Source organism: Oryza brachyantha, chromosome 11, assembly GCF_000231095.2.
Source record: "Oryza brachyantha chromosome 11, ObraRS2, whole genome shotgun sequence".
NCBI lineage: Eukaryota > Viridiplantae > Streptophyta > Magnoliopsida > Poales > Poaceae > Oryza > Oryza brachyantha.
The window spans coordinates 1,479,874-1,505,600 of record NC_023173.2 but is presented as its reverse complement, the minus strand read 5'-3'; the positions used below and the strand labels follow the sequence as shown (position 1 = coordinate 1,505,600).

Here is a 25,727-nt window from a genome sequence, read left to right as displayed (position 1 = left end):
ACGCTGCCTCCCACTCCCAGCACGGGCTGCTGCTTCCAAACCCTCCACCTCCTCGTCCCATGGCGTGCCCTGCGAGCGCGGGAGCTCGGTTTCCAAGGCAGCGGTTCGTGGAGCTAGGTTGGAGGCGGCGGCGAGGTGCTCGCTCCTCCGCCGGCCCCACGTGCTGCTGGCAACCGTGGCTGGTAAGGGTGTTCACTGTTCCCTGCGTGTGTGTTTATCGCTGGCTATCTGTTTGACGAAATGGCTCTGACGTGGTGCTCGTTGGTCGCAGTGGGGAGTCTGGTTGCTGCTGGCGCTGCAAATACTACCGAGCTTGGAGATTCTCTGGTGAGGGAGCGCTTCCTTCAAATTTCTTTTTCCCTTGTTGATTATCATAAGAGGAGTTTGTGACGCCTGTGTCAAGTTGTGGTTTCACTATGGTTAACAACTTAACATGCCAAATTATACTGTCCGGTAATTAACTTATGAACTGTAGTCAACAGTATAGTTATCTTTCTTAGGAAAGGGCAATCACACATGCAGTTTCACCAAGTTCTCTGGTAGTACTGTCTAGGCACATTTGGGATACTTGCTCGCCACATCTCCTGGCGACTTTGAACATGAATATATTCCTTTAGATTCCACTGTGATGGCATATAGCTAATCCCTGCATAACATTTTATATGATCAGCTAGGATCATCGGGGCTGCCTTTGGCCGATATTAGCATTGGGGATTGGTTTGGAAATTTGCTATATTCTGCAGGGCAGCAAGCCAATGAGGTTGTTCAGGATCAGCTGTCTGCTCTCAGTTTCACTAGGTTAGCCTTGCCCCTGCAGTCAATTGCCTGTAGACAGAATCTGCATGCTTAGTTTCTTCCATTCTATTTTATGCTGTGTTCATTTTTCTTTCTGACATGTTCCTCTATTCTCCAGCTTGGCTGTAATTTTCGGTGCTGGACTTGTAACTAGTTTGTCTCCTTGTATACTAAGTGTTCTACCATTGACTCTAGGATATATAGGCAAGTATAGTGGCATTGAGATGGTTTGTTTGGTTCCCCAGGATTGGTTATCACTGATGACACTGAACTGACACATTCTTTAAAATCCTTCAGGTGCTTTTGGCTCTGGCAAAGATCGATCTGAGGTATGTTCTATTATGTATAACATAAAAGGACTTAGAGAAGTCAAATAGAATATGCATATCCAAAGCCCCATATGCTGTAACCTACCATTTATGAAAAAACCTCCATCCATGTATTTCCTGATGTAACTTGATGTGTTTCTGTTCGATCTATTAGGTTGTTGGAAATTCAGTTGCTTTTTCATTAGAACTGGCAACAACCTTAGCCATCCTTGGTGTTGCTGCCTCTTTTGCTGGGAAGGCCTATGGGCAGGTAGGACAAGGACTCCCAGTGGCTGCTTCGGGGTTAGCAGTCATAATGGGATTGAACCTTCTTGAGGTAAATTCACAATCCAATGTGAAAACTTGTAAAGTGGAGCATGCTGATTATTTTTTCCACCTAACTTCTTGCCTCAATTCAAATCTATTATGGGCTCACGTAATGGTTCTTTTTATAAATACTTATGAAACCTTGTCACAGTGGTAATTCATTTCGATGAAATATGTGTATAGTGTGTTGTATCTCCTGCAATAGTAGACAATAGCTCACTGGCTTAAGCTGTTCTTTGTTCTGGTTATCTTGTATTTATAGGTAATTGAGCTACAGCTTCCCTCATTTTTCAGCGATTATGACCCTCGAGCTGCTGCAGCTAACCTCCCTTCCAGTAATGCTTTCTGACATCATTTTCTATTTCGTTCCAAACTCCAAAGTACTGTATGTCTCATTATGTTTGTTTTAATTACAGTGAATAATATCTTGCTTTTTCCTGATAGGTGTACAAGCATACCTTGCTGGACTTACGTTTGCATTAGCAGCATCACCTTGCAGTACACCTGTTCTTGCTACACTTCTGGGATATGTTGCCACTTCAAGAGTATGCATAACAGGAGGATACATAAGTTGCATTAATATTTTATTACCATTTATTAAATTTTAAAACATTAAATCTGTTTTAAACTTTTACCATAGTGTTTTTAATCACTAAAGTTAGCAAATACATCTATGATATCCAGTGATGTTTGATTGCTTCGTGTCCAATCTATGTTACGCTTGCCTTAGTGAATCTGTCTAATTGCCGTCCTGGAGCATATGCTTGCCCTAGCTTATTTTGCTTTTTTTCAATGCCAATCACATACATTTTTCTCTCAGGATCCGATTGTTGGAGGAAGTTTGTTATTGACATATACAACTGGCTATGTTGCACCTCTTCTCATTGCAGCTTCTTTTGCTGGAGCACTGCAGGTATAGATGTCTTCTGAGATATACATTTGTTAAGCATGAACAAGATAATACCAATAAAAGTGGAAATTTGAATCTCTTAGACTTGAGTAACAGTTAAACAGCACAAATCCTAGAATACCCACACATGTTCATTTTACATTTAATCACTAATGAATTATTTTCTTTCTGTAGAGTTTGCTTTCATTCAGGAGATATTCCGCTTGGAAACCAATCAGGTATGTGACCTAGTTCTTTCTGGATCTTGAGGGGTTCCTGCTTTGTAAATTGAAACAAAACTACACATTGCAATTAACTATATGCGCATTAGTAATCATTCTTTGCTACCTGTCGAAAAGGAAACATTGAAAATTAATGGGAGTATTCATTAATTGATACCAAGCGTTCACTAGTTTTATACAATTTCACTGCCTTGGTTCAAAGCACTTGAAACTGTATTTATTTGGCATACTTGTTAGGAGAATATAACACATCAAATTTATCTTTTCATCCATTTAATATTTTTGCAAGTATTGTTCTAAACTTCTTGCGACAATTATGTCATTTATTACACAGTTTCAATTCCTCAGATAAATTCTTATTCATTATTTTTTAGAAAATGTCCCAAAAAAATGTAAGCCATTCCTTCATAAAAGATCTGCTTCCTGCTTTTCTTTTGGATAAATGCAGTGGTGCATTTCTACTGGGTGGAGGGGTTTATACCCTGCTGGACAGGTTGTTTCCTGCAACATCAATGGTGATGTAGAATGCAGATGATCGTTGGACGAGAGCTGCAGTACGAGGGTCACCATTGTTGGACATGCGAACGTATGTCAGTTGCAATGTAAAGTAGGTAATGATAAAATGCTAACGAATTATCATCGACCTTTTCTAGCTTAGTAGGCATGTGATATATTAATCTCCCAATCTGTATAGGACGAGATAAGTGGATGTTTTACCCCCAAATAGCTTTCATTTCTTTGAAAGAATGCACAGAAATTTGTAAACAGAGGTACAGAGCAGAACATAAAACTATTTCTATGCGACTATCCCCTTCCAATTCACAGGCTGCAAAAGTTGATGCTAATCACGATGGCCAAAGTGGCAACAAGGACAAGCATATAGGGGCGTACTGCTGCTACGTTGAGAAAACTAACACCTCAATTCTACGGATAAGGACATTTCGTTTTATTCATTAATGCTCGATTGGAACGCAAGGAATTTTGAGGTGTTTCACAATTCATTTCTGCCAAGACAAAGGGGCAGTTTTCCGTGTTCCAACTTCCAAATGAAGTTTCGCAGGCACTTCTTCGAAATTCTGACCATGTTTGGTTGTATGATGTGTTGCTTCAATTCATTTCATCGCCACTCTATGCTCTTAGAAGCATTACAAAGTCGTTCTATCATTTACAGGCATATCCAAAAAAGGGTCATTAACTAGTAAATAACACTGATTGCTCCGTCCCAGTTGCTAATTTGCTATAGTTGCTCATACCCTAGAACATTGTAATTGCTCCAAGATTTGGGCAAAATTATAATAGAGGTATGAACTTCTATATAGGGAGTCAAGTATACAGTTTCTATCACACAATCACACATATATTCCCAGCCCAACTTCCTTTGGATCAGTCTCTGTCATCCAGGGTGGCCTGTGTATTCAAATTTATGGCATTGCGTTAGCTAGGGTACAGAAAGTATTAGCTCATATATGGGTGTTGGAATATTAGCTCACTTGTTCATCACAAAGTTTGTTGTTCCTTGAGATGCCCGCTCAAGGAGCACCTTCCTTGACTCAATTGCTATTCCCTCAGGCTACAATAGGAGTAGAAGAGTTTTATAAAGCTAAAGAATACTTCTATGAACCGGTATTGTGTTATTCTGTCTTCTCACTAAAGCACCACTAACCTCTTCTGGAAACCAAACTCCTGGTTGTGTGCTGCCCTCAAGAACTGCTAGAACAAATGCCGCTGTTGCATAGCCCACCGATCTGGAAAAACATTTTTTCTTTAAATAAAAATAAACTAAAATGCAATGCAGATAGTTTTGCACAAATAATTTACCCCCATTTTAAAATTTAAAACTGCAAAGTACACAAGAACTTATCAAAACAACTGCTGTAAGATTGCTCAAAATTTTAAGAATAAATTCATGAGAATTAGGCTCCTGAGTTGTGAGCATAACTTTTTCTACAGAAAAAAGAGCTGCATCATTTCAAGTGTCAAGGGAAAACTAATTAGTCTGGTATAAGTAGATACTCTACCAGCTTTTAATAAATATAGATTTCACAGAAATCCTTTTTTCGAAACTGACCTATCATCTGGACAAGACTAATGTGAAGCTTCCTACAGTACTAAAACAATGTGATAGCTGATATTTTTTTTAAAAAAAAGAACTTGATTTGATGACTGACATTGTAATATCCATTAGGTGATGGACCTTGAGAATGATCAACATCTCGTATAGAAATGTGTACTTACACAGATAACTTTTTATGAGAGAATAATCCGATAGTATTCCGTCCATTTGAACAATCTAAGTCTACCTGCACAAACAAAATATGTTTGATCAAAAAGTGGTCCTCGGTAGCTACATATACTACTCTGGACAAAGTTTGAGAGTAAAATTAGTTCAATGTTACTCTAGGTGTGGCTCGAGAGAATACTAGAACTACTATGTTTTTAGCCTGCTAGCGACCTGGGCTAGTAACTAGTAAAACAAAAATCTCCTTATGTACCTATAATTTATGGAAATTGATGGTTATTGAGAACTAATGGGCCTTGCTTGCTCTTTCTTTTTGTAAAATATATGTATTTTACCTTCTTATAAATGATCAGATCATAGTTTAAAAACCACATTGTAATTATAAAAGTGAAAGAGAGTCCCATTGGCTAAACAATTATTTGAAAACTGGTATTCAAATACCTGCTCTGGTCACAGCTTGAAAGAATATGCAGTTAATCCTTCAAATAGCTTGAATGGAACTAGTACTTTTAAAAGCACAGGTAAATAAAAAAAAATAATTACTTACTCTCATGGAAACACGCTCTCCTGCAATGCCATCGATAGCTCTAACAAAAGGATCAACAAATTTGACCAATTTTAGAACCTTGTTTTTATCCCTCAAGAACTCCTGAAATTGAAATCAGGTATACTCAGACATTAGCAATAAATCACCAGTTTAATATTATCCCATTTTCATTATTGCATCTCATCACAAGCAAATATGTTGGTTTAACAGTAATAGAATTACTTAATATTTTGGACTGTCAAAAGAAATACAGAAATAAAATAGAAGCTGTTGGCAGATTAAAAGTTAAAACTTCTATATTTCTTTGATTTCTGGTACTGATAAAGTAACTTGATAAAGCATAATTTGAGGAGTTAGACATACAACAGGTAAAAAGTTTGCGAAGGCCTGCATTCCCCAATTCCAGAAGAAAGGAGCAGTACCAAAGCGAGCGCTGACAGTAGGCACACCTAAAACCTTATAAGCACTTTTCACTTCTGGCAAATTCCTGGAATTATTGGAATAATATAAATTTTGTTACTTCCTTTTTGAGTTTAACCAAACTGGTTTTCCTTATTGTGACAAGATCTGAAAAGTATGTAATGCTAGAAAGTGCGTACAGCAAGTAAACATCTTTCTTCCTGGCCCCTTTTCCAAAATCAATGCTGAGAGCTCCACTGTAGGGCTTCAATTTTATTTCTTCTCCTGAATATGTAATGAGAATGGAATTCATATTTTCTTCATAGAAAAAATATATATCTATAATTTCACTAGTAAACAGTTCAAAAGTACCTTTGTTATATGCGATTACATCCTCTGCAAGAAGCAGGAAACTCGTTGTCAATATTGTTGGGCCAGCACCACCAGAGCCTGCAGTATAATAAAAGAATCTAAAAAAGGAATTTAGCAACAGAGCATAGATTCTGGTGAATATAGGTATATTACCACGCTTTCAATACTGTATGGCTAGCTTGACTTTTATCTTTTTCAATAAATTTAAAACTCCTAACCTTAGTCTTTCAAGTTCACCAGCATCTTCACTCCTAGCAGCATGGACAAGCTCAGCAGCCATCACTGTTCCAACATAAGAAAACAGTGCATTTCGAATCAATAAAAAAAATAAGATACTAAGCTTCTCTAGATTATATCTCTATTATATATTTTAAATTTTTCATGTTAATGCATGCCATTAACAATTTGTTGATATTACATATGTGGAAACTGTAGACTTGAATAGGTATGGATACTATACATGAATGCTAATGGAAAATATCCAAAAATACATTACAGTTTCTGCTCAGTGTAACTTGAGAAATAGGAAGCCAAACTGAGATGTTGTTTGAAAGAAATGTAAAGTAAGACCATTGCTCACTCCAGGATAGATGCCTGCAGTTGTAATAGCTGGGACACCACAAGCTTTTGCTTGTTCGTGAAAACCTTTTGCTCTCCATGAATAGTCCGTGTCATCACAAATATCAATATATGCTGTCTGCACAAAAAAAAAAATGAATGTCATAGCCTTTTCAGGTAAGTAGCATATGACTGATTTCGACAGGTGTAACTAAACTTGTGCGTTAATTTGAGGATCCGGCATGGCACATGCCGCACATTTCCACCTTGGTTGCTATTGCTGCCTGCAATACAGTGCACTCATTCTCCCTTTGGAAAGGTCCAGCAGCATGAACAACTAAATCCACATCTGAGTAAACAAATTTATTGAACATCAGAACAAATTTATTCATATCTTTGCAAGCATCATAATCAATTTTGGGGGATTGCATAATCAATTTAGTCATAGCAAGTTTCAACTTAAGATACACCATAAGCAGGTTGTCATTTAGTACTAACCATTTAGTGCTTCCTCCAACATGCTTGTATTGCGAATATCAACTTGGACAAACTCAGATTGGTCTCCAAGTTTAGATGCCAAAGACTGACCTTTCTCCCTGGTAAAATAGAACAATGATAATTAAAAAAGGAGCAATTTTACCATCCTTGAGTAGTAACAAGAGGTACTACTGTTTTCTATGTAAACTTTGATATTTCTTGGTAATTTTACATAGAAAATAATGGTCACCTCATAATATCTTCTCAAGGATAGGAAAAAAACTAGTGCTTCTGGCAAAATAAGCATACTCTTCTTTCTATTGTCGGATCGGCACAACACAATTACACAACGTTGCAGACCTCTTAGAATTTGATCAAATGCTACTATGAGTGACTCTACATGTTCGCACTTTTTATCAGAAATTGCGACGGTTGAACATGGTTGAATCTATGCAACTGAACTGAAATATGCGGAGTAGGTGTGTAGCACGAGGATGAGAGGCACCAACCGATTCCTGCCGGCGATGAGGATGCTGAGGTCGGGGCGGAGCTTGGAGAGCGCGGTGGCGGTGGATCCCCCGACGCGGCCGGTGCCGCCGAGCACGAGCACGCGGGCGCCGGGGGACCTCCGCTGCGCGTCCGTGGAGGGAGCGGCGGATGAGGAAGCGACGGCGGCCGGTGGGGTGGGGAGCGGCATGCATGCCCTCACCACGGGGGCCATTCCTTCGGCGCGGCAGACCGCGCTGCGCCGCTGCTCTGCTTCCTCCGGCGAGATTGCCGATGGGTGTCAGTGCTCGGGGCTCGCTCACCGTGGCGCGTTTAGCTGGGATGGCGCAAGCCGCAAGGCCGTGGTTGCTTGTTTAGTTGGGTACGTGGAAGCCGCTGGGCCGTCGGTCTGTAGATGGATAACGCTCTTTCCGCTCTGCCCAGTGCCCCAGTGTCCACGGCCCACAAGCTTCTGCTGTGTTTTTCATCACGATCGGCTTTAATTAAGGCTGCGTTTCTCGTATAGATTTTCCTCATTTTTTTACTCGGATCTTGTGCACATTTTTTTAAAATATTGAATAATAGGTTTGTTATGAAAAATTTATACATAAAAGTCCGTCGTACCATATTTTTAAATTAGATTTTTAACTTGGTAATATTTGGTTCTATCGTGTATAACATTAACTATTATCATAGACTATTCGAATTTTTTAACAATATGCCACGCTTTGATTAACGAGGTTGACACATGAGAGTAAAGGAAAAGAAATTGGTGCATAATGGTTGTGATCCTATCTTTTGCAACTCTACCACGAATATTTGACATGTGTATCACAGTAGATCAAATTGTTAACCTAATCACCTAGCACCAAATAAGCGTGTGTCTTCACTTAATTCTTCTCCTCCTAGGTAGAGGTGAGACTTGGGTTGTACTTTCATGTGTCGATCCAAGGCACGATGGTCTGGCACGGTAGAAAAAACTCCATGGTCTAGCACGAATTGGGTCGTACTGACATGGCATGACCATGGCTAGGCTTGGGCCTCGAACATAAGCACGTTGTGCGGCACGACACGACACGATTATTGTGATGTGCTTGGGCCAGCACTGTCGAAATGAGATGAAATATTCATGCCAAGTTAATTTTGTTCCTGGGTCGTGCTTCATAATAGGCCAATTTTCTTTCTAGATCATTGGTCGTGTAACTATGAGCTCATCAGTCATTGAATGTCATGTGAACGCTATATCTAGGTGCGACGACACGGCATGCTGTCTCGCAGACATTATCACACACTCACATGGACATGACCACTTTATCGATCGGATGATTCCTCTAGTCCAATGCTTCTACACGCCACGACATTGATGGCTTAATGCCTTGACACATGGGCCACAGTAATACGACATGACAATACGACATCAGATCAGACGATCAATACTGCACAGTCCAAACAGATCTAACATGCTTTTGGGTTGTGCTTGGGCTATGGCATCACCCTCGTGGGTCGGCATGGCACGGTGGGCAAGTTGGGCTGGGCCGACACAACCAATTTTTACATGAAAAACTATGGGTCCACCCGTGCCTAGCACGGTACAATCCAAGTCTCATCTCTACCCCTATGTCTCTGGTTTGCTTGCGTGCTTGGCTCCTCAAGATGTGGATGAAATTGACTGCAAATGATCCGAGTTACAACATATTTGCACCCACCATTTTTTCATGAGTGGATGGCACATTGCGAACCATTGCCTTGCTGAGAATAGAGAAATGGTCCATACACGTGCTTGCTGCAGTTGTCGTGCTCAACTTGGTTCAAGAACCCACAGCGAAGCAGCGCAACGATCAAGCTACACCTGCAGACTCAATCGCCGGCGGCCGCGCGGCCATGCCGTCGCTGCCCACGCGCATGCATCAAAGCTCTTTCTCCTTCCTTCCTTCGATCTGCCCCGACAAGAGTGACACGTTCCGCCGTTCGGTCCAAAGAGCCACAACACGGTGCCGTGGTTTTACAACAACTCACGCGTGGCGTGTCCTCGTCATCTTCACGCAAAATTTAACTTATTGTCACTCTGAGCGAAATAGATTTGTCACTCGCTGTCTATAACATGTATATAACATATAGACTCCCATAAATCTATGTCACATAAATTTAAATAATAAATTCAATCAAATAATAAATCTATTCTGAAAAAATAATAAAAAGTTAAATGTCCCATCTTCGCAGCCCATAAAAACAACTACAACCGCATCTACTCTGCACGTTATGTTCATCGATATAAACGGTCACACTCACACCTCCCTTCGCAAAAGATCAGAGGACGCAGACAGACAGGTTGCCTTGGCTATCCCCAAATCTCCCATGGCCGGCTACCCGCCAAACCCCGGCTCCGCCTACCCCTACGGCGCCGCCGGTGGCTACGGGGCCCCGCCACCGCCCTACGGCTCCTCCCCCGCCCCCTACGCCCCGCCCTACGGCGACAAGCCCCCCAAGGAGGGCAAGACCTCCTCCTCCGGTTCCGCCCCTTACTACGGCGCCCAGCCCTACGGCGGCGGCGGGGGCGGCTACGGAGCCCCGCCTTCCGCCCAGCCCTACGGGGCGCCGCCTTCCACCCAGCCCTACGGCGCCCCGCCCACCACCCAGCCGTACGGCGCCCCCTACGGGGCCCCGCCGCCCTCGTCGGCGCCCTACGGGTCGCCCGGCGGGTACGGCAGCCCCTTCGCGTCGCTGGTGCCGTCGGCGTTCCCGCCGGGGACGGACCCGAACGTGGTGGCGTGCTTCCAGGCGGCGGACCGGGACGGCAGCGGGATGATCGACGACAAGGAGCTGCAGTCGGCGCTGTCCGGGTACAGCCAGAGCTTCAGCCTCCGCACCGTCCACCTCCTCATGTACCTCTTCACCAACACCAACGTCCGCAAGATTGGTAACTCATCCCTTCTTCGTCCCACTCGCCAATCTTTAGCCCCTAGGGGGTGGGAATGGCGGGCGTTAGCGTGATCTGTGCTGTGATGCGCCATGGAGACTATCGTGCGCGTTGTTCTGGTCAAGCTCGGTGGCAATGGCATACGTAATGGTGGTTATGCTTTGGGCGGTGTGTCTTCAACGAGTGGCACGCGATTAGCATGTGGCGCTTCGTGGGGGGATTAACGAGGTGCTTACGCTATCGCCGTGCGAGTATGCGACTTTTCTGCCGGCGACGGCGATGTGTAGATGGGTTCAGCAGTCAGGGACGGACGTACAAACGGAACTGCGAGCGATGTAGTCATTGTTTACATCATAGTGGCAACTTGTTTACGCTGGAGTTTACTTTTAGTGTTGGAATACGTTTTTAATTAAGTTTCTCAATTGCACCCATTCCTTTATGGAAATGATTCAATAGAATCGTGGACAATCCCAGCTCATGTGCGGTGCGGATATCATGTTGTGGTCTACTTTGGTACAGCATAGACACCTTTGCACAGTGAAATTATGAGTTGTAACTGTAAATTCTTCTGGTTTGTGTCTAGAAATAAAAAATTGGGTTTACTCCAGTAAAACCCAATGGTACTTTGGCACATGTAGTAGTTTATACTTGTTTGCTGGCATACTTAGTTTTGTTAGTCAGTTTGGTTCAAAAATTTTAATGCATGCCAGTTGTCCTATCCCTTTGGCATCTGTTTTCTGTGTAGAGATTGAGTTATGAACTTTGAATTGATTGAGCAGTGCATACTCTGGAAACAGTGCTATGTTTCAGGCTTTCAGGCTTCAGCTACTGAACTGTCATCTAGAATATTGGCTCTCTTAGTTCTAACATGTAAATGCACCAGATTTAACAAAATAGTCGATTGCTAGATACCACCTCCGTCCCATAATAACCTCATTTTTCGTTTTTCCGTGTCCAACGTTTGACTATTCGTCTTATTTGAAAAATTTGTACAAAAACTTAAAAAAATTAGTCACGTATAAAGTACTATTCATATTTTATCATCTAGTAATAATAAAAATATTAATCGCAAAAAAATTTCAAATAAGACGAATGGTCAAACGTTGGACACGGAAAAATGAAAAATGAGGTTATTATGGAACGGAGGTAGTACTATTTTATGAACTTAAGCATTTCTTATGTTATTGATTTTTTTTCCAGTAGACCACATTGAATATGTGTCTTTGATCCTTTCAGGGCCCAAGGAATTTATCTCTGTGTTTTACAGCCTTCAGAATTGGAGGGTGAGATGCTACATCTTAAACTTTCCCTTTCTTCTGTGTGGTGGAACTACTAATGAAGTTACTGTTGAAACTGAATAAGTGCATTTTCTGCCTGTATTGTGCAGAGCATTTTTGAGAGGTTTGATCGTGACCGAAGTGGTAGAATTGATGCAGCAGAATTGCGTGATGCTCTTCTCAGTCTGGGATATTCAGTTTCTCCAACTGTGCTAGACTTGCTTGTCTCTAAGTTTGACAAGACTGGGGGCAAGAACAAAGCAATTGAATATGATAACTTCATTGAGTAAGATGGCTCCAATTATGTTTTGCCGATTGCTTTCTTAGTAATTGTTCACGCTATTAGCTTATCCATATGTTTATAAATCAGCTAATTATTGGATCTTTTTCAAATTCGTAATGTTTTTTTTTGAACATTTGTTGGCAGAAAAGTAGTATTTTGGATCAAATGTCTGGTTAAAGACGATATTTCCAATCAAGCATAATTGTTAAGATGTTTCTTCCACATTTTGAGTTAAAAGATAATGCATGCACCAACTGGGCTTTCTACTTCCCCTGGTTTCTGATGTAAAACTTTGAATTAATTTAGTTTTTTTCATTCTTTTTTATTTTTTAGTCTTGGCTTTTTAAACGCTAAGTTTAGAACTATAAAAGTCCTTGGTAAACTTATTACTTTTCATTGCTTCACATGTCATGGCTTATATATTGGATATTTTAAAATTTTGATATCTTGTATGATTCCAGTTTGTCCTATATTGCAATCCTAACTCTATTTTGTTTACTTTTTCAGATGCTGCCTCACAGTTAAGGTAATGCCATCACACACGTTGTTTAAGACCTAGCACAATGTTCTGTTAATCTGTTTTCACTTTGTTAACATTCATCTGTAACAATTTTACAGGGTCTGACTGAGAAGTTCAAGGAAAAAGACACAGCCTTGTCGGGCTCTGCAACTTTTACTTATGAGGCTTTCATGTTGACCGTACTCCCTTTTCTCATTGCATAGAATGGTAGTGCGCTGCAGACTCGACCTTTGAGATCATGCCCATTGTATTGAAAGGGTTCTGTAATTCTGTTCATCGGCTTGTTTTAACTGAGTTTATTTTGTGGACATAAAATCGACAAGTGCTTCGCCGAAAAGTCATGTTACAATGGTCATGCATGTGAGGATTGCTCTGAAAATGATGTAATGTAATGCGGAAAAATCTAAATAGTGCATGCGCTTTGTTTGGTCCTAACTAGCGACACCGCATCGACCGTTTGATCTGCGGGGAAGTCGACCCTCGACATGGTACGGAAGTTAGACAATAATTACGATACGGAGTATAACCAAATTTGGTCTGCACACAGGCACAAGTTAAAAAAAGGCTCATACATATTATTTTTCTTTTGTGGATGCTCTGAACATCTATGGCTATTATTTTTTTTCCCTATCTATTACCTCCATCTGAAAGTGTTTCCGAGTTGTTTAGTAGAGACTAATATTTTGATGAAAAAATTATGACGCTTTTTAGTAAATGAGGGATGGAAAGGAGTACGTAGGAGTAAAATAGAAAGAATTTTGAATGAGAAGCGATTGATTGTGATGATATGGAAAGTATATTTATGAGCAAAAGTTAATTTGTGAATAAAAAAATTATACACACATTAGCAATATACCCGTGCTAACGTTACGGTATCATAATATTTATATACATAATTTAATTTTATGTTAGTTAAATTGCTTTTTTTAAAATATGTTTAATTGCACTTTAGTTTGATTCAAGTCATATATCAAATATAGCTGTGCTCATGTGCTAATGAATGGTGACATTTGATAATAAAAATCAACTAACTCAAATAATCTTCCCTTGTGCCAAAGTACATGCTTTCACAAGTATGTACTGAATCACAGAATAGACTAATCCATCTCATCGTTGAGCTCAAGGAATTCATCAAACATCAGAAGAAAAAAAAAAGAGATTATCACGCTAAGATTCATGAGGATAGTGCTCTGAAGCATTCAGAAATTCAGAACTATGGGCCTGCATAGCAACTTCCAATCTTTCCTTGTGCCAAATTACAAGTGCTCACAGATCTGCACTGAATTACAAAACAAGCAATTCCATCCCATCACTCGGCTCAAGCAATTCATCAAACAGCAGAACAAAGCTTGAGATTACCAGTGTGAGATAGTAAGATTCATGGGGATTAGTGCCCTGAAAGACTGAAACATCCAGAAATTCATAATCATGGCCTGCATAACAACTTCCACTTTATTCCAAATTCAAGAAGAAAGGAGAGCATAGAGAGCTATAAAACCATCTAGTATTACATTTCTTGCCAGATCACGCTAAGCCGGTAGAGAAAGCTACCATCTTGGCTAGCGGAAGAGCCGGTCAGAAGTCGGAGCACCGGCCACTGTGCTCCCAGTCGCCGTACCGCGTCAGCTCCGGTCCACGCGGGCCGCCGATCTCGCGGGTGGCCTTGTTCACGTACCCTCCGCCTCCGCCGCCGCTGACTGATCTGAGGAGGCGGGCCGGAAGAGAACGCGGCGCGGGAGAGGATGGGGGCAGGCTAGGGCCGGCCGCGTGAGAGCGCGGGCACGAAGAAGGCACGGCGGAGGCTGCGATGGAGGCAGCGCAGGCGGTGGAGGGGCAGCGGTGCGGTGGAGGCGGGCCTGAGGCAGCCCGGGCGGCGTGGAGGCCGGGTGAGGGCAGAGGGGTGGGGAGGGCAGACGATCTGAACCGTTGATTTTGAGTGACTGTTACGGGTAAATAGCTAAACGTGTATAAAACGAAGGATTTTTATGTATATTTTTTAATAAGACAAATAGTCAAACGTGTATAAAAAAATCAACTGCGTTAAATATTTAGGGAACGAGGGAGTAAATTGCATATTACATAAAACTGCAAATTAGTAGGTCTGCTATGCAGCTAGAGACATCATCCAAACACCAAATATTAACACAACGAAGGATTTAAACTAGTTTACTTTAAGCATTTCATATAATACGGATCAAAGTTTGTCCATGAAACTTACAAGTATCCATATTTTTCGTGGAAAAGCAACATTACAAACATTATAGTCATGACTCACCCCAATGAAAACAATACATAGAGTTTATTTGGGGGCAACTTCCAATAGATATAGCTTATCACACAATCTTAATAAGTTATAAGCTCTCCTTAACAACACTTAGTTTATGAGAATCTAGACCTGTGGTTCTCATAATCTTAATCTTCCCCAAACATGCATATTTGGATGATTGTTTGGCTTATTTAGGAAAAAAATCCAAACAACATATTTGCAAATAAAAAATAATTTGGGAATAAAAATTCTATATACCTATTCTTATTGACCTAAAAACCAAGCCTTGAAAATAAACTACCATGAAAAAAAAACACAAAAATCTGCTCTCAATTTAGGTTAGAAATTTAATTTTTAGTTCATAAGTATCAGCAGAAGATGGAGCTGTAACATCTCAATTATTAAACAAAAGGCAAAGTACAAATCGCTAGGATGCTTTATTGAAGTTAACAACTCTATAATTACTTGTTACTAAAAGCACTCAACACCAATCAATGACTTATGATACTTTTAGGGCATATACAACGATGTTATTAACAGACTCTCTTAAATGCCACGTATGCAAATTTGCTGACATGGAGAAAAGAGAGTAAAGGAGAGACAAAAAACGGTTGTTATGCGTGGTAACAACTGAGAGTCGACTCTTAACATTTATTTAAGTAAATTTTGTTGCATAAGATAGATTAAAAGGAAAGAAGACTAATAAAAAATAATTTGTTATATTAATGAAGAAACCATACCTAACTTTATTTTTATACGTACGCTTATAAAATAAGTTAGTGTTGCTGATGTAGACGAGGTAAGAGTCAATACTAGGCTCTGCCTTTGAACATACCATTAATTAGTAGACTAAGCACTTCACACAAGAGGCGCATGAAAGTCACTGCTTTATGGCTTTGGGCACACATGACTCAAGTTATGGTCCAAGGCAAACAAAGCAACATGATGGGTGAAATACATTAAGATCCAATATGACCACAAATAACAAAGCATGATGAATGGCTAGAAATTAGGTCTGATTGTTAGAAATATGTCCTAGAGGTAATCGTAGAGATGATCATATTTCGTTGTATCTATGACCCTTATTTATCTATTGAATATCCATGAAAGGCAACCTATATTGATTGACAATTATGTGAATTGTTTGTGAAACTCTTTACTTGTATGGTTATTCCAAAGTTGTCCCTAGTCGGAGTTGATGACTAACACATGTATTAGTTGATGTCTATGTTTCATATGTCATGGACATGGGGATGTCAAACTAATAATGTGGGCATATGTATGCCATGATGCTGGACCGACCCAGTGTGAGATATTGTAATGTTGTTCTCTCTTTACACAATGTGTATGCTTTGTCCTTAGACTTAAGGTTGTCGTATGTTCTCAAGATGTGAGCCGACCTACTTAGAGGCTATCAAACGTTATTTCGTAACTGGGTAGTTATAAATGTAGCTTCGAGTTTGTCATGAAGCATGCTATGAGGCATGGCCAGTGAAGATGAGATTTGGCCCTCTCTATGTGGGAGAGATATCTCTAGGCCCCCCAATCAAGAAAAGCATGGTTGTGTTAGGTTAAGTGTTAACCTATTCAAGGATCCGACTCACAACATCGAGAAAGAGAGGTTAGCTTGGAGCTAGACCAAATATCATGAGGCTAAGGGAATAGCTTATACATGATGTTGTGATGGTTCGTCTGATATGATCTTTACGTACGCATAGGAGTTGACACACCTTGACAGAGGTTGTTATCAACTATTGGGCCAAGTAGGAGTACTTGGGCCATGACTATGTCTGCGTGAACCCATAGGGTTGCACACTTAGGGGCTGGAAGCCCAATTCGGATATGATCCGAATTAGAGAAGGCCTATGGTTGCGAATGGGCCTCGGGGTTAGAAGTCCATTAGGACGCCTATATAATGAGGGGTGGGGCGCATAGATTAGGGCAATCCACGCTAGCCGCCAATCTCCCCACGCCCATGCCTTCGTTGCTCTCGCGGACCTAGTAGTCTAGTGCGCGACTACTTCCTCCTTGTATGTATGGATACCTCGGAGGTGTTGTATCTAGAGCACAAGCACAAGCCGCACGTGAGGACGTGATCAACTGCACGACACTACTACCTCGGCGTTCTTCGTCTACACCGAGACGATTCCGCTACATCTGCGCATCTAGTGGTAATCCCGTGATCTATAACAACAATAGTTCCTATTTTATGGGGTAGAAAATTTTGATTTGCAATAGCAAAGCCTTCCCCTTATCCCTACACTAGTAAGCGGCAACCCTAGGGATGGTGAGGTGTCAAGGAAGAGGGCAATCACAATAGGATGGTGAGGTCCTTGGTCTTAGCTTCTTCTAACAATGAAGGCGGCAAAGGGCGATGCTAGGAGGATGGCGAGGGCCTCACCCTAAGGCTGCTAGACCATGATTATGAGAGCGATGGGTGAGAGAGACGATAAGAGTGGTAGGGGTCTTTTATTTTTATGGCTCATTATATTGGGCATAGGTTTATAAAGGTGGTCCTCTTACGTGGGTCGCTTGTAAAAATAGTTATTTTACCATGCGACGTGTAACTAGAACATCTAAGTGTGTTTTACAGGAATGTCTTCTTTTATACCAGCTGTAAAAATTAGGAGGGTCTAAAATAAATTTTTTAGTAGTGTATAGGCTATAACATCTCTTTGTTAACCGCACGTCTATACCATGACACCTTTTCTTTTATATATACTTTGTGCTTATCCAGTGCACTTTTTAGCGCAACATTCAGAGAATCAGAGCAACAACATTCAGAGAATCAGAGCAGTGTGTTGATAGTGTTACCTCTTGTTTGAGAATTCTTTCTATCCTTGCGAAGAAAAGGTAGGAACTGTCTAGCTTTCAGTCATTTTAGTTGTACAAAAATGCTCAATTGATGTATAGTTTAGCAAACTGCTTTCGGAAAGAGAATAATTTAATGCATTACATCATGTTTACTATTTGAACAAGTGAATACAATCAATAACAAAATCCAATTGGGTGCCGATTGTAGCATGAGCCCCCGATAGCAACAAGTATAATTGTCTATTCCGATACCAGACCACGTGAAGAAACAAACTGCTAGATTTGCTGAACATTGGACGGCTGGACGACTCCTACTGGTCGTCCTGGGAGTTGCGACGTGAGTGCATCGATCAGCATGCTTGTTGCACAGAAACAACGGACAAGTGTCATTGCATCCAAAGGAACAGAAAAACAATTCAGTTTCCTAGCAATATCGTACTCATGTTTTGTCTGAATTCTGAAACATGGTGAGCTTGTCGGCATGTTTAATTTGTCTGCAACTTTTTTTTATATAACAAACCATTGGCGGAAGTAGGATGATAAACTTCTATATGAAAATATTTTATAAAAATACACCGTTCAGTGGCTCAAAAAATACATGCGTAAAAGCAGAGAAAAATCTGATAAAATTTTAGAGTAAAGAACGCAGCCCGATAGTACTATATCTGAAAATAATGGACAACAACAGGTCGCCTAGACTCCTGACATCATGTTTAATCTTGTGTGGGGAGCTATCAATTCCAGAATCTGTATGCAGTCCGTCAAAAAAAAAATAGTTTTCTAGCGGATGATTATTTGTCTTTTTATGTTGTATGTGTAAACAAAAAATAATTTATAAATAAAATTTTTATATCCATATACCAATGCTGAAAAATAAATTTTGGTGAAAAAACCACAACATCAACTCTAAATTTAAGGTTGAAAATTCAAATTTTGACCTATAAGCATAAGGATAAGTTATAAAAATGAGGGCGTAGAAACTTAGTATTTCTGGGAGGAAAGGACCTCATAATAAATACATGAGGATATTTTGTTTGAGTTGATAATTTTTTAGATGTGACATTGATCATTGAATATATTATTTTCAATATTTATAGTAGTTTGAGGATGCAGTTTGTATCTTGTTATTGTGAGGCCTCTTTGCCTTCTTAATGTATACATTCTTGTACTTAGGTTTTCCGTTTCCGATCAGCACATGCCAGTCAAATCATTTGAGTTCTCTCTGGAATCTGCTGTTTATTTTGTTTCTTCATTTTGATGATTGAGGAATAAGGAATTTCTACAAGCATATGTAATCTACTAGTGTGTTCTACATTCAGTGTTTACTTTTGGTCCATTGCTGATTCTCCATTATTTTTTGAAAGTTTTATTATCTTAGTAAAATCCTAGGTTTATCTCAAAGTTTGATTAGGCCACGTGGACCAATAAACTTGCGGGCAAGCCGCCATCTTGAGATTTTTATAAATTTTACGCATATTAAAGCTACTTTCCTTGTCACATTTTGTCAATCTAAACTAAATACAATTATACAAAACCCTACAGAGATGGACCGGCTATTGGGTGAATAGCCATCCAGGTTCAACGAACCTAATAATATTTCTAGTAGGCCACCCCAATCCGCTGCGGCGCTGCCTTGTTACGGCGGCACATTGCTTATACTCATCCCATTTTTAAATAATTAAAAGTGGATCTGTTTATTCTTCAATATTAACGTTTCATCATTTTATGAGAAAAAAACAAATACTTTAAAGGGTGCCCTCGCAAGCAGAAAACTTTCTTATACTGTGATCTACTCCATCATTCTAAAATTTAAAAAAATTTAATATTTAAATTTTATACCACAATATTACCGCGTCCATTACCATTGTTCTCATTATTTTAATGATTACATAACCAATCAAATGCTTTTGCAAAGGAAATCTGAACAATTTAAAATTCAAAAACTGACCACTAAAATGACTAATAGGTAATCTTTTGCCACAGTCTTAATACTCCCTTCATTACACGATATAAGACTTTTAAATTTTACATAAATTCATATGGATGCTAATAAATAATATATATATATATACACACACATATATATATACACATATACACACATATATCGATATAAATCTAGAAAGGACTAAACAACCTAAAAATATGAAATGTAGTGTAATTGCTAGTCAACCGGCGGTGCGGGCACGCTCGAGTGTGGGCGGAGTTAGCTCAACGACGGCGTCGCGAGGGCGACGGCGATGCGGGCGACGCTTTACCGGTGACGGTGCTTGGTCGTGGTGGCGGCGAAGAGGAGCAGTGGCGATGGAGGCAACGCGGCCAGTGGGCGTTGGTGAGGATGACAATGCCGATGAGGGCGGCGGCACGGGGTTGTAGGGGAGACGTGGCGGTGGGCGGTGCACGACGACGGCGCGGGTGGCACGGATGTGTGGCAGCCGGCATAGTTGGCGACGGCGGCTGAGCGGGATGGCAGCGCGGTGCAGTGAGCTGCGCGACTGCGTGCGCATGGCGACGACCATGAGCGCGGTGCCACGGGAGAGGAGGGAGAGAGGAAGGGGAGCAAGAGGCGGCGACGTGAGGCGGCCGAGGAAGAGGAGGGAGGGGCGGCGCTCACCGGCGGTGGAGGACGGTGACGACGGCCGACGCGACGTGGGACGACGCCCGACGACGACGATTGGCGATGGAGACGGCGCCCAACAACGACGGCGAGGAGCAGCGGCAAGGGGCTAGCACTGGAGAGGCGAAGGAGGGCAGCGGCGGCTCGAGTAGGCGAAAGGGAGCGAGTGGCAGCCGGGGTGGGGATTTATGGGTGGCGGCCAGCGCGTAGGGCGGGGAGGTGGTTAGCGCGGTGGCGCACAGACTTGGCCAGCGGTTGTGCGCGGTGGTTGGCGGCGGCGCATGCGACGGGGAGGAGGCGGGGGAGGTTGTTGGTGGCGGGCACGAATTGCGGCCGGTGGTTAGCGAGCGCGGGGACGACGTGGCGCGGAGGGTTCACGACGGTGGGTACGGCACGGCCGTTGGGCCGGCACGGGCAGAGCGGCGAGGACATGACGGCGATGACCCGGCGAGCGGACGAGGCACGGTAGAGTGGCGGAGAGGCACGGGGCAACGGCGCGGCGATGCAACTCAGCGGCGGCGAGGCACGGCACACGCACGGCGATGAAGGTGCAGCGAGGTGAGGCGACGCGGTGCGGTGCACTGGTGCGGCGGCGCGACACGGGTGCACCTTGGCAGAGACGCAGCGCACACGTGGGCGAGTCGAGCACGAGGCGCAATGCGGCAAGGTGGAGTGCGGAGGCGAGGACATGGGCACGCACATCGAGCGCGCGGGTGCAGCGGGCGATGCAGCGCGAGGCGGCACAACGCGACAGCGCTAGCGTCGCGGCGAGTGCGAGGCAGAGAGCCGACCGGGATGCGACGACGCGACGACGAGGGAGAGTTACGGCCGGAGGTGGGAGGCTATCCCAACAGGTGGGGACCATCTATCGGCGATTGGGGAGAGAGGGGGATGCGAGCTGGACTCCTCGGCGAGCAGGGTGGCGTTTGGGCCATGGCCTTCGGCCGGCCCAGAGCGGGAGAGAGATAGAAGAGGAATGCGAGAGTAAGCTGAGTCGGGGAAAGAGTTGGGCCGGCCCAAAGAAAAGAGAGGGAGGAATGGAGGTTGCAGGGGGAGACCGGCCGAGCAGAGGGAGTAGGCCGGCGGCCTGCTGGCCGGGAGGAGAGGGAAAAGGGGGTGTGGCCCGAGGGAGGTGATGGAGACTTCGAGTGCGGGTTGGGCCGCGGCTCGTGAAATTGCGAACAGAACGTGTACTCGCATAACAGAACGAAAACATGTGCGAACATAGATTCGCATGACGAATTAGATCCGAAACGCGAAACCGTGCACTGTTAGCGAAACGACGGGATTTTAATGACCCGTTAAATCGAAATCTAACGAGTCGCTAAACTGAAAACTAAATGACTTTACCGTAAAATCAATCTACACGTACAAAATTGAAGTCCACACTATAGATCAATCTCACGCTAGCTAACAGATTAGAAAATCTGAGCAATTAAACGGTAGATCAAAAATAGATTGATTCGCATGAGTGAAACGTACGTGAACCTGAGATTTGGTGGAGAGATCAGCGACGAATCGTGGTTGTTCCTCGCTGTTCAGCTAGGAAACCGGCAGTGACGTGCTGCGAACAGGGAGCAGCAGGGCTGCTTGGCTCGCTGTTATGCTGAACGGGAGCAGCACAGCTGCAACAGGGGAATGAACAGCAGGGCGCACAGCATAGATGAATTGGCCGGGAGAGAGGCACGGCCGGCGGTGACGATCTAGACCGGCGCACGGGGAGACGGCGATGAACAAGACCGGCGACGGCTAGGGCATGGGTGCGGCAAGGCTTGCGCATGGGGCAGAAACGGGAGAGGAAAAAGGCGAGGTCCTAGGGGGTATTTATAGGGGAAAACTAGAGATAATATTGGTATGCATCTCCTATTAAAAGGGAATAGATAAAATTTCTAAGGGATAAGGAGTAGAGTCATAATAGATTAGAATTGATTTTTACCGTGAGAGGTGGAGAAGGGCTGCTCACGGTTGGAGGGGAAGAGGATGTGCGGCAGGGGAAAGGGACGCACGCACTGGGGGAGGGGTGGAGGTGATCGCACACAGCCAGTAGGGAGAGGGAGGTGCGACAAGGGGAAGGAGGAGTTCGGCCATGGGAAAAAAAAGGAAAGAGAAAAAGAAAAAGAAAAAGGGAGAAAGAAAGAAGGGGAAAAGAAAGAAAAAAGGAATGAGGAAAAAAAAGAAATTGCCTCCAATTTTGCCGATTTTTATTAAGTTTATTAGAGCAAATTTTACTGACTGCAATTTAAATATAGATCATGTTAATAATTTAAAATGCTTTCGTGACATCTTAGAACATACCGAAAAGCTTCAATTAAATTAAATTAATTTACACAAGGTTTTCTCTTGAACTTTAATTAAACAAATTATTTTTAATGTATTATTTAATTATTTCTTGGCTAGGAAAAAACTTAGGGCGTGACAACAAATGCCTCGCTTTATATTCGAAATGCACGTTTACATTTACTTTAATTATGGGTTAATGCCTATTAATTAGGCATCATCCTTTATTTACCTTGCTGAATCAGAGGTAATTTGACTAATGCTAGGACTAGGTATTGCTTAGCCGTGCTTAATTCAATTAGCTCATAGGAAATTTATTAACTAATGACTATTCTAGCAGTAATTTAAATCGAGAATAATTATTCTGCGAGAGTGAATGCAACTAAAATTTGGAGGGCCGTGGGTGCATGGTTTGATAATTGTATCTAGGGCAATTAAAGACCAGTTCACGAGAAAACCTAAAAGAATTATAGTACTAACCATAAGTCAGAATTGGCAACGGTGAAGCTTGTGGTATAGCTTTGCTCTATCCAACGTGCCAAGGCAAGGGTGAGCGTGATGGAGTGGAAAAGGTGAGCATGATGGAGTATTGATGGCATTTGCGATGGCGTATGTTATTTCCGAATTCGCCAAGGCACAAGAGGGGACTGCCTACTTTGCTATAACATAAAGGCAAAACCTGAAGTGTGGTGTGATTGGATAGAGAGGGCTATGTGATAGGTTGTATCATGTTTCTTTAACGATGTGTCATGGTGGCCCACGTTAACGTGTCGTGGGACCATGTCTTGTTGGTACAGTGGTGTACATCTGAGCAGAGTAAAACTATTTGAATAATCATACCTGCAATTATGGACAAACTAACAGATTCATCGTAATTAGTCCCACCTTTAATAATATGACTTATCTGGAACTGGTGTAGTGCAAATGATGGGTTGGACCTATATACAACGTGGTGTAATGTTGGGCAGCGTCGAATAATATTGTTTAGTTTACCATTATACTTTAATCAACTCTTTTATTCTTTCATTTGTCGCTTTATAAATTAACCCTAGCCACCGTTGATACCGTATAGCATTCATACCTTTCCCTTGGGTGTGATTTGCTAAGTATCATGGATAGTACTCAGCCTTGCTCAATTTTCATCACCAGAGATGTAGTACGAGTAGATAGAGGCAACTCCTAGAATTAGGCTCCACCCTACCATCGAGACTACTTGTGGATGGGAGTTGTCGCTTCACAGATCAAGACTAGTCTAGCTGTTTATCTTCTTTTTTCTGTTGCTTTCGCATGACTATTTAAATTATTTGTAAGACTTGAAACTATATGTCAACTTTGTCAATTGTGTACTCTAGCAGGTCCTAGATGGGGATTTAATACACATTTAGTTTGGAAATTTCGGTTCGGAATTTTTAAGGGTGACAGTGAGTAAATGAAATAAGAGAACGATGGTTTACACAAAACACTCAAGCCATAATGAGAGATGAATAATATTAAGTTTAGATGTGAATTAGTAGCATATGTATTCCAAGAGTAATATCTAGGACTAATTTCTTTATAAGCTATAATTTATGATGTGGAGTATATATAAATCATGAATAGTGTATTGTATCAAGATCGCTCTAGGTTTAAATATGATCTCGACACCATAAAAACTTGTGTGTTAGGTGTTAACATCAATTGTGGTTTTTTTTGGCGATTATCACCCTATTGCCACCCTGAGGTTTCAGGCCAAAAAACAAAATTTCAAACCATGCTAATCATATGCTAGGTTGAGGACCGAGGGAGCATATGAGATAGGCGTTGTGCGACATGGATAGTGCGAGCGCGCTGCACTGGTTGGTTTTAGCCTCATGATTAGGGCTGTTAATGAAGAGAGCTTGAGTGAGCTAGCTTGCGTAGGCTCGAGCCATGCTCGAATCAGCCTACCAAACCTTCGAGCTCTTAGATAGGCTTGACTCAAGCTCGTCTATGATATATGGTATAGTATAAAAGCAATAATTTTAAGTCAATAATATTAAATAAAATGAAAATAAGATTTAAAATTAATATATAACACAAACACATATTAGTTTACCATTAAACATATAATCATTTACATACTTAATCTATTATCTTATCAAATAAAAAATAAAAATAGTTTATATACCTAAACTCGTGAGAAGTTTGAGCTCGGATTGATAAAGCTCGGGCTCAGCTCGATATGACCTCAAGCAGAGCTCGAATTGAGTCTGAGACAAGTCAAGCTCGAGCAGCTCGCGAGCTTCGAGCTTTTTTTGAGAGCCCTACTCATGGTCTCCAAAGAAAAGCCCCATGGTCCCAAAAAAGGAACAAATTTATTGCCAGTGTGGCAGATTTGCACCGTTTAAAAACTTCAAAATCTATCCAATTTGATAATTCAATTTAAGTTGCACAATGCATTGCGATGTTCTCAGCCATTCGAATTGATGTGTTTGTGGTAAAATTGTTCAGAACAGTGATGAAAATTAATGCGGTCTTAAGGTAATAAAATTGTTATAGGATACTACACATAAATGCGAAATTAATAAAATTGTTATAGGATACTACACACAAATGCAAAATTAATTATAGCATTGTGATTGAGAGAAATAGCTAAGAGGTTTCAAAAGATATGTTAGCAGTAGGCCTTCGCTGTGAAATTAGTGATTGCTAAACAAAAATGATACTCTTATCGATTTGTTGCAACTTAATTGAATGTTAGAAATGGAAATAAATTGATAAAAAAAATAGCAACACTGAAACTATATATGTGCATGTTGCAGCAAAATTAATTGTTCTTAATTTTGGATGAGATTAATACGGGATTTTTTATGCTGTTCTACGAGACTATGAAGCCTCCGAAACATAATGGAAGAGCATCTGAATTCATGTCAAAACTATAAGTATTCTTTTACCTAGCCGCCATACCGAATCAGATATATGCAGCATTTTAAAAATTGGGAACTTAGCCAAGTAAAGAACTTAACCTTTCAAAAACCCAATCTGAAATTCGTTCATATGAAGATTTGAACTTAGACTCTCAAATAAGTTGATCTGGCTTATCCTTACGACTAAGAGAAATTGTTAAAACTTCATAAAAGTATTAAACATAAATGTCAT

General features: G+C 41.7%; 3 protein-coding genes across 3 annotated transcripts; 2 read left to right on the top strand and 1 right to left on the bottom strand.

The window, feature by feature from the left end:
- Positions 1–4: 4 nt before the first annotated feature.
- On the top strand, positions 5–3,395 carry LOC121055733 (cytochrome c-type biogenesis ccda-like chloroplastic protein 2; the record flags this gene model as incomplete). The annotated part of the gene is made up of 11 exons (XM_040528763.1): positions 5–182; positions 272–327; positions 671–798; positions 914–999; positions 1,093–1,124; positions 1,279–1,440; positions 1,693–1,765; positions 1,875–1,975; positions 2,251–2,343; positions 2,515–2,558; positions 3,010–3,395. Coding segments are annotated over 11 exons (1,029 nt in total), but the record flags the coding sequence as incomplete, so codon positions are not given.
- A 101-nt stretch (positions 3,396–3,496) lies between these two features.
- LOC121055788 lies at positions 3,497–7,995 on the bottom strand. Its single transcript, XM_040529043.1, has 13 exons — positions 7,663–7,995; positions 7,175–7,272; positions 6,943–7,025; positions 6,689–6,815; positions 6,337–6,400; positions 6,119–6,216; positions 5,947–6,031; positions 5,711–5,834; positions 5,348–5,449; positions 4,797–4,861; positions 4,225–4,306; positions 4,052–4,131; positions 3,497–3,968 (listed from the first exon to the last, which is right to left on the bottom strand). Exons 1-13 carry the CDS (start codon positions 7,872–7,874, stop codon positions 3,911–3,913), a joined length of 1,278 nt encoding a protein of 425 aa, XP_040384977.1. The 5' UTR covers positions 7,875–7,995; the 3' UTR covers positions 3,497–3,910.
- A 1,934-nt stretch (positions 7,996–9,929) lies between these two features.
- LOC102707549 (calcium-binding protein CBP-like) lies at positions 9,930–13,067 on the top strand. The gene is made up of 5 exons (XM_040529136.1): positions 9,930–10,556; positions 11,793–11,839; positions 11,944–12,119; positions 12,624–12,642; positions 12,735–13,067. The coding sequence occupies exons 1-5, from the start codon at positions 9,995–9,997 to the stop codon at positions 12,837–12,839; spliced, it is 909 nt and encodes a 302-aa protein (XP_040385070.1). The 5' UTR covers positions 9,930–9,994; the 3' UTR covers positions 12,840–13,067.
- Positions 13,068–25,727: the final 12,660 nt, after the last annotated feature.

Excerpts from the sequence above, each read along its gene's own strand:
- LOC121055788 (XM_040529043.1), bottom strand. The coding sequence starts at position 7,874 with ATGGCCCCCGTGGTGAGGGCATGCATGCCGCTCCCCACCCCACCGGCC. Across the intron at positions 4,862-5,347 it reads GAGAGCGTGTTTCCATGAGA|GTAGACTTAGATTGTTCAAA; the intron begins GTAAGTAATTAT and ends TTGTTTGTGCAG. Across the intron at positions 4,132-4,224 it reads GAGTTTGGTTTCCAGAAGAG|CCTGAGGGAATAGCAATTGA; the intron begins GTTAGTGGTGCT and ends CTCCTATTGTAG.
- LOC102707549 (XM_040529136.1), top strand. The coding sequence starts at position 9,995 with ATGGCCGGCTACCCGCCAAACCCCGGCTCCGCCTACCCCTACGGCGCC. Across the intron at positions 10,557-11,792 it reads CACCAACGTCCGCAAGATTG|GGCCCAAGGAATTTATCTCT; the intron begins GTAACTCATCCC and ends TGATCCTTTCAG. Across the intron at positions 11,840-11,943 it reads ACAGCCTTCAGAATTGGAGG|AGCATTTTTGAGAGGTTTGA; the intron begins GTGAGATGCTAC and ends TGTATTGTGCAG.